We start from the raw sequence: 7,957 nt of genomic DNA, 5'->3' as shown, positions 1-7,957 counted from the left end.
ACTGAGATAGAGGGAGGAAAGGAAACAGAGAGTAAAGCATCTGTTGGAAAAGAAACAGTTATTTTTGAAGCGTTGTATTTTTTTGGTTTAGGGTGACTTTTGGTTTTTGATAGTGAAAAATTAGAAAAAATAGCAGAAAATCATAGAAAAAGATAATTGCAGTCCCTATTGAATTGGAGCGCCACGTAACAACGTTAGGCCCCTCAATTATAGATATATATAGATTAGTTAAGATAAGGGTGTTGTCTTTATCTTTCAATTCCTTTTTTAAAACTTATCAGTTATAAAAAAAGTAGGTTTTATGTTTCGAAAAATATTTACTTTTTATCCATTCAGATTCAGAAGAATCTTATTTACTATCTTTCCATTCAAATTCAAAAAATATTCTTATCTTTTAATTTAAATTAGATGTTATTACAAATATGTCCTAAATTACCAATAGGCTTTATAGTAGCTTATCACTTGACTTAACCTCAATGAAAACTACCTTCCTTTTTTGTATTTATAGATATAAATGTATAAATATAAATATAGATTTGAAACAATCACGGCTAAAAAAAACACTAAATTCCTAGACTAGATAACAATGTAGCATCCTTTTGAAGAACAGAGTATTTAATTTTTATTTAAAGGAAATCAGGATTCAGGAGTCCATATCATCTTTGGAAATCTGTTTGTAATTTCAGACCCCTTTGTCTCACATTGAGGGGGTAAAAAAGAAGCAGAGATGACCTTTCACCTCAGAGCCAATCTTAGTTACTCTTGGAATCCTTTAATCCAAACAAGGAGAGATTAATTAACAAAGAAAGCAAAAAAGAAGCCATGTCTTTCACTTTAGTAACTAATTTCACGGAATAATACTTTTTCTATACTTATATCCAGTCAACTATTTGATTAGATACCTGTTACATGAAAAAAGAATCACGCCAAAACATTTTCTTAGTAATTTCACATAATATTATCACTGGACCCATGTATTTAAACTTGGACTCCAAAAACATGTACTATATTCTAGCTGGTGTCATTGAATCAACGCCTTGATAAAATCAAAGGTAATGATCTGAACAACAGAGGAAGAGATGAAAAGACAGGAACTGGAGAAGAACTTATGGTATATCGTAAACTTCTTCCATTGGTAGAATCATCAACTTACACTAAAATACTTGAGTTTTGGTTCTTCCATTATTTAGCGACTCTTTACATAAAAGCATGTCGGATAAACTTATATACATAAGCTTTTTTCATTAATAACAGAGACATCAAACAGCAGCTAAGGTACTAATACCAAGTCTACGCCTTGTCCACAATGTCAATTAGACAGGGCAAAAAGAAAGTTAATACTTATATGGTCAAGCAGCAGCAACTTGATTAACTTGTTTGGCTTCAAGCGTCTTCTCATATTCCTCTATGGATCTAAAGAGCTCTGAAAAGTTTCCCTTTCCGAAGCCTCCACAGCCGCCCTTCTGATACACCTGTCCTTTTTCGTCTTTGAGCATGCAACCGATTCTCTGAATTATTTCTATAAATATTGTTGGCCTGCAGAAAACAATTACAATAGTTGTCAAAAATACATTTTTTAGTACAACAAACTTGCAAATGTGCAGTGGTTACAACATAGGTCAGCAGTAAAGGAAAGTTCAACTGGAGGCTAATTTAGTTCTATTCATCTTCTTCTTAATGGGGGCTTAATGACCTCCGGATGACTTTAATCATCTATTCTCTTGAGCATCTAGGAGCAGTTGATCATAAATGAAACAAGATGCCTCTACAAATACTCTCCTGCTGTAAAACTATACCAGACACATATAGCTCGATGATATTGCCTCTTGGCCTTCAAAATGAACATGTTAGGTTGACGAGGGGCGGAGCTAGGTGGAATTTGCTTTTCATCATAAGCTCAAATTCAATGTGTGACTTCTTGTATTTCTTTCAGATCCCTTTTTAAAATTCCAGGCTCCACCACTGCAGTGAACCTACTCCTGGGTCGCTGAAGGTTTGTTCGTTTTTTAAACTTAAAGAAAGTAAGCCTACAGTGAGACCTTTGGCGTATCCTAAGCATAGGTATTTATTACATTGGTGCATCTCATGTGAACTGATACAACATCCAACTTGAAACTCTATTCTTTTCTTTTTAAAGTGAACACGCGAGCCAACTCCTTGTGTTAGTCCTAACTAGCACATGTCAAGCCAAACGATAATAAATACTATTCCAAACCTTATATCGTCCATGTCAACATGTACTTTATGTGAGCCCATCCTTGTATCATTTTTCCCATCCCTTAACAAACTTAAAACTTTCAAAAGTTCGCTTTTCCTCTCTCAAGAAAACAGCCAAAAGGTTAGAGCTCCTTCTGCCTCCCAGCGCTGCTTTTGTTTTTATTTCAAAGCAGACAAACAGCTAAACAAATCATCCTCACATGTGGTTTCTCTAAGAGTAGAAGATTCAAGATTGCATCACAAAATGAATTTGGCAACAGACTGAAAGAAAGCCTGGGATAGTGCTTCTGGTGTTTCATGTCTCAATAAAGATGTTATTTATAATGGAAGTAGTGTACAGTGCTAAGGACCAAGAAGCATGATCCTAACGTACATAATTTAGCTGAAACTAACGGAGACGGCAAAGAGTTAAATGATACGTTAAAAGTGAGGAAATTGTTTCAACATTCAAGGGTTAAGACTTGGCCCTCTTCAATTCAGGAGCTTCCCCAAATGACTGCAATAGGCAATCTGAACGGCTATACTAGCCAAGCCACATTTGGTTGTGCTCACCGTGGTCCTAATGCAATAGTTAGCTTCAAGGAGGTGCAATACAAGAACGGACTGCTAATGTTCTGTTATTTTTGGAGGGAGAAGTGGGAACCTCAGAGAGTTATCTATGTTAGAGCAGAAAATAAGTTTTGCAAATGCTATGTTGAAATCAGGTTGAATCTTTTGGCTTCCTTTACTAAAGATGTGAAACCCATTTGAGCGACAGAAACTGGTAGAAAATGTAAAGCCAGCTTCTAGTTCACTATGGTTTGTAACTCTGCTACAGTAAAGCGTTGTTGTTTGATGTCGTACTGTTATTGTCCATGCTACAATTTCAGAGATCTCCTTTTCATATTTCTCAATGATTCAATATCCATCCATTCCTACAGCCCTGATTCTTCCCCGACAAATATATGAACTTCCCATCCTGCAGATACTAGACACTCGACAGTTTGGCCACTTCAAGAATCCATTTTTCATTGTACAGCTTCCAAACCTCCAAACACTCAGCTCTACTAAGGTTCTAGTGGCATGCTCCACCAACTTAAATAGGGAGAAGCAGCTATGACATCACAAGACTAACTACAAGGGTCTTTCTAGACTCCAGTAACTGACTCTTCTTATCATCAGTTTCCCAAATGATAAAACACTTCTAAAGTATATCCCTTCTGCAACACTTCTCCAGCAGATATTTTGGTGCTCAACAAAAGTTTATCGGCTTTCAAGCAAACAACATCACTAATCTTGAAATTCAATCTTTGAGTTATACTTAGTAGTCACAACTCAAGAAACCAATATTCCCACAACACAATCTAGGATTATATATATCTCATAAGCAGGTTTTCTTTAAAAACAGAGAGAATAAATATAGAGCAACCGAAATATAACAATAGCTTTTAATTTATATACACTACCAATGTAAAGTTTGAAAAATATGTAACCTACTGCAACTAGCTAACCTCATGTGAAAAAAACTTTACACTGTCAGTATCTATGACATTAGTCCATTATAATGTGTAAGGTCAGTATAATGAGTGCTTTACACAGTTTACTCGGGCCTCTGGACTACATGCTAATTTACAAAAGAGTAATATCTATTTTGGAGGAGTGAAGAGCAATGTTCAAGAGCAAATTCTGGATATGCTAGGAATTACGAGAGGTGAACTACCAATTAGATACCTGGGAGTGCCTCTAAGTTCTAAGAGGCTATCTATAATACAATGTCAACCTTTGTTGGACAAAATGGTTGGCAGGATAACCTCTTGGACCTCAAGACTATTGTCTTATGCTGGGAGATTACAGTTAATAAAGTCAGTGCTATTTTCCATACAAATATATTGGTCCCAATTGTTTTTGCTGCCTAAGAAACTTGCCTATATGATTGAACAAATCTGTAGAACCTTTCTGTGGACAGGGAATGTAGATGTTTCTAAAAGGGCCTTATTAGCTTGGGAAAAGATTTGCATGCCTAAAGCCGCAGGTGGGATGAACCTCCTGAACATACACCTATGGAATAAAGCAGCATTGTGCAAGTTGCTCTGGAAGTTAAGTAAAAAGAAAGATATCCTTTGGGTAAAGTGGATTCATATGTATTATGGGAAAGGGGAGTCAATGTGGGATAAAATACCTAAACAAGCATGTTGGATGATACAGAAGGTATTCAAAGCCATACTCTACATTGAAGAAGCTGGAATGACTAAAGAAGATCTCCTTTCATGTGATTCTTTCTCCACCAAGAAGATTTATCTACAATTGCTTGGCCAGTACACAAAAGTTGCATGGAGAAGACTCATCTGTAATAATCCAGGTTCTCCTAAATGGCTATTCATTGTGAATTTGGTGGCACGCGGCAGATTATACACAAGACACAGATTAGCTCAGTGGGGGTGGTGGTTGATCAGAGTTGCCCCCTCTGTAGGGTAGAACAAGAAAGTATTGATCATTTATTTTTCAAATGTACTGTTTCTGCATATATATGGGATAAGTTACTACAATGGCAGGGGGTTCCAAGGAAGGCTATGGGCTGGACTGATGAATTGCACTGGTTTGAAAGGCATTGCAAAGGGAAGAATTCAGGAGCTACTATGTACAGGTTGACCATGATAGCAGCTGTCTACTTTGTTTGGCAAGAAAGAAACCTGGTGGTATTTCAGAACAAGAGCAGAACATCTAATACAATTATCAGATTGATAATACAGGAAATCTTCGTCAGAGGAAGCATGTGCAAGAAGTTGAACAGGAATTTAATTAGACTGAATCACTATCCTACATAAGAAATGTTGATGAGTAGGATGAGGAATTGTGGTGCATGAATTACTGATGTAGTGCACAACTGGGGTTGTCTAGTTGTGTTACTTTTCTTTTTTTTGAGCTGTACTAACCAATTTTGGTAATAAAATTAATTACTTACCAAAAAGTAATGTGTAAGGTCAGAATAAATGATAGCTCATCCCATACGAGCCAAGGGAAAAAGGAGTGATTAACATACCTGTCCCCCACAGGCTTGGTGAAGATTTGTAGCAGGGTCCCCTGATCATCCCTATCCACCAATATTCCCAATTCTTCGCAAGCCTGAATCTGTTCATCAGTCAATACATCCCCTGCCCTATTCTTCAAATTCTTATAATAAGTAGGCGGAGGTGAAGGCATGAATTCAAAACCCCCAACTCCACTCCTTTTCCTCATTTCCGTCAATGTTTTGAATATATCCTCTGTAACCAAAGCTAAATGTTGCACTCCTGCCCCTTCATTGTGCTCTAAATACGTTTGAATTTGACTCTTCCTTTTAGTTCCATAAACCGGCTCATTCAACGGAAGCAGTACTGTTTCGTCATTGTTTGCCAGAACCATAGAGTTCAGCCCGCTCTCAGCAGTCCCAACATCTTCAGCTGTGAACTCAGCAAATTCATGAAACCCCGTAAAGCGCTTGATATAATCCACTACAGGACCCAGCTCGGGCACATTCCCAACGGCATGGTCCAGCCGGCGAATCCCATAATCCAGTTCTTTGTACGATGCTGTTTCATCCATGGCCTCGAAACCTGTTGCAAATAGTAATAAATAAACAAAAAGTGTTCATTTTCTAACCACTTAAGTTTTCAGATAAGGCGGTTCAAATGAAATGAACAAGCACAAGTTCTTACTACCATTTTTGAAAGAAAAAAAATAGTTTCCACCTACTTGGTCTAAGAAAAAAAATCAGACCATAATGTGTTGCTGTCATAAATAAATAAAGAAACCTGATTTATAAATCGATTCATCGAAGCAAACAAAAAATATATAAGTAAATAAATAACAGTTTTCCATAAACGGATTCACTAAACAAACTATGTCTCACCTACACTCATCAACAAGAAGAAAGTAGTTTCACGTACTTGATGGACTTTAAGCGTATAAACAAATAGACTAAAAGAATTTTTAAATTGTCTATAATAAGTGATATTAATAACTTAAAAATAACAAATAATTGGGTACAACAAGTTAAAATGGACTGACAATATTCAAAAAAAAAATTGAAACGGTAAGTACAAAATTCTTTATATTATCACACCGCATATAAATTGGATATCTAATACAGTAATAAGTGAGACAGCACGCTAGGGGCGAGTTAAAATGTCAGATAAAGATAATTCACCAAACCTGGAAGGAAAACGAGGCTGTCCGCATCTTTCAGATAGCTCACAAACCGCAAAACGACGTCGCCATATAAGTGAACTTCAGCCACCGCGACTCGTTCATCAATAGTCACAGGTTCAAACATGGGTTTCGCCCCACGTGAAACACTCGCGGAGAACGCCGTGTAAGCATTCTCCACTTCCAAAGCAACGGCACGGACGCCGAGCCCGTGAGTTGCCGTAAAAGAGCGGTGTACGGAAGTAGAGAAACTGGGGATGGCTGCAGATGACGGCGTCGAAATAGACGGCGAATAAGGAGCAGTGAAGAGAAACTGAAGCGAACCTGAAACGGGACGAAGGAGGTACGAAGCGTGAACGGAGTTTCCGGTGGAGAGGTCGGATTTAGCTGCAATTGGCATCCCCAGAGACCAAGAGAAACGGCGAACCGTATTGGTAGCATCGCCGCACCAAAATTCTATGTGATGGAAGCGTTTAACGGAGAAAAAATCGGAACGGGGATTGATTCGAATGAAATTCTTGAACCCCACTAGCTTGAAATTGGTGGTCAGCTCCGGCGAGTCATCGGCGGCGGCAGCAGAGGTGGTGGTGACAGTTTCTAATTTGCCCATGGCTTGTTTGTGTAGTTTAAGGTAAAATAGAATGGTACTTTGAAAATGTGAGTAATTTTGGGGATGGTGATGAACTGAACTGAACTGCTATATATATTGTTTGGCAGAAAATCAGATTTTGGGGTGGTGAATTTGAACTGAAGGACACGTGTACAAGAATGTTTCACACGTCTCTTTGATTTTGTGGATTTAATTCATGGAAGAAAATACAGTAACTTTTTCCAAGGAAGAAATTACACGGAAAAAAAGGGATAATAATATTTTTGTCACGGAAAAAAAGTATCTAAGTCATATAGTACTCACTAGTGATAACATGTTTAATACTCCCTCCGTCTCATATTATGTATCATGTTTTTCTTTTACAAGTTTCTTAAAAAATATTAATTAGAAAAGGATTAGACTGTTCTACCCTTATTTATGTCTTAAGATATAATTTCTCTTCATTGAATATTTATTATATTTATGTGTTATCTCTATCTTCAAGAACAATTATTACTAAGGGTAAAAATTAAATAAAACAATCAATTTTGACTTGACTTCTAAAATGACAAATAATTTTAGACAACTATTTTTAGTAATTATGACTATTAATATGAGACAACTATTTTTAGTAACCATGACTATTAATATGAGACTGATGGAGTATCAATAACTGCAATAGTATATAAACAGAAATCAGTATCAACAATCTCTTTAGAACATGTGATAACACCTCAACGCAAGTAAATATTCAGTTTTGACAACAAGTCATCAAATAAAAATACAACCATATGACACATTGTACCTATATTTTTATCACAATAACAATATCCACCATTACCGCTCCGCACCTTGACATAATAACAATATCCATCTGTATCGCTCTGCTATTGACATAATAACAATATCCATCTGGATCGCTCCACACCCGACAACAATAAGGATATCCATCAGTATCGCTCCGCACCCAACAACAATAACAATATA

At 36.8% G+C, this 7,957-nt stretch overlaps 1 protein-coding gene and 1 long non-coding RNA gene across 2 annotated transcripts; one reads left to right on the top strand and one right to left on the bottom strand.

Annotated features, from left to right (window-relative positions):
• Window positions 1–1,114: 1,114 nt before the first annotated feature.
• LOC104084945 (4-hydroxyphenylpyruvate dioxygenase) lies at window positions 1,115–7,129 on the bottom strand. The gene is made up of 3 exons (XM_009588908.4): window positions 6,388–7,129; window positions 5,237–5,789; window positions 1,115–1,536 (listed from the first exon to the last, which is right to left on the bottom strand). The coding sequence occupies exons 1-3, from the start codon at window positions 6,989–6,991 to the stop codon at window positions 1,350–1,352; spliced, it is 1,344 nt and encodes a 447-aa protein (XP_009587203.1). The 5' UTR covers window positions 6,992–7,129; the 3' UTR covers window positions 1,115–1,349.
• Window positions 3,634–5,371, top strand: LOC138891492 (uncharacterized). Its single transcript, XR_011407758.1, has 2 exons — window positions 3,634–3,769; window positions 5,177–5,371. It is a non-coding gene; the product is annotated as an uncharacterized lncRNA (long non-coding RNA).
• Window positions 7,130–7,957: the final 828 nt, after the last annotated feature.

This window comes from Nicotiana tomentosiformis, chromosome 5 (assembly GCF_000390325.3).
Source record: "Nicotiana tomentosiformis chromosome 5, ASM39032v3, whole genome shotgun sequence".
In the NCBI taxonomy this organism is placed as follows: domain Eukaryota; kingdom Viridiplantae; phylum Streptophyta; class Magnoliopsida; order Solanales; family Solanaceae; genus Nicotiana; species Nicotiana tomentosiformis.
Note: the sequence above shows the minus strand (reverse complement) of the source record. Positions and strands in the feature narration are given on the sequence as shown.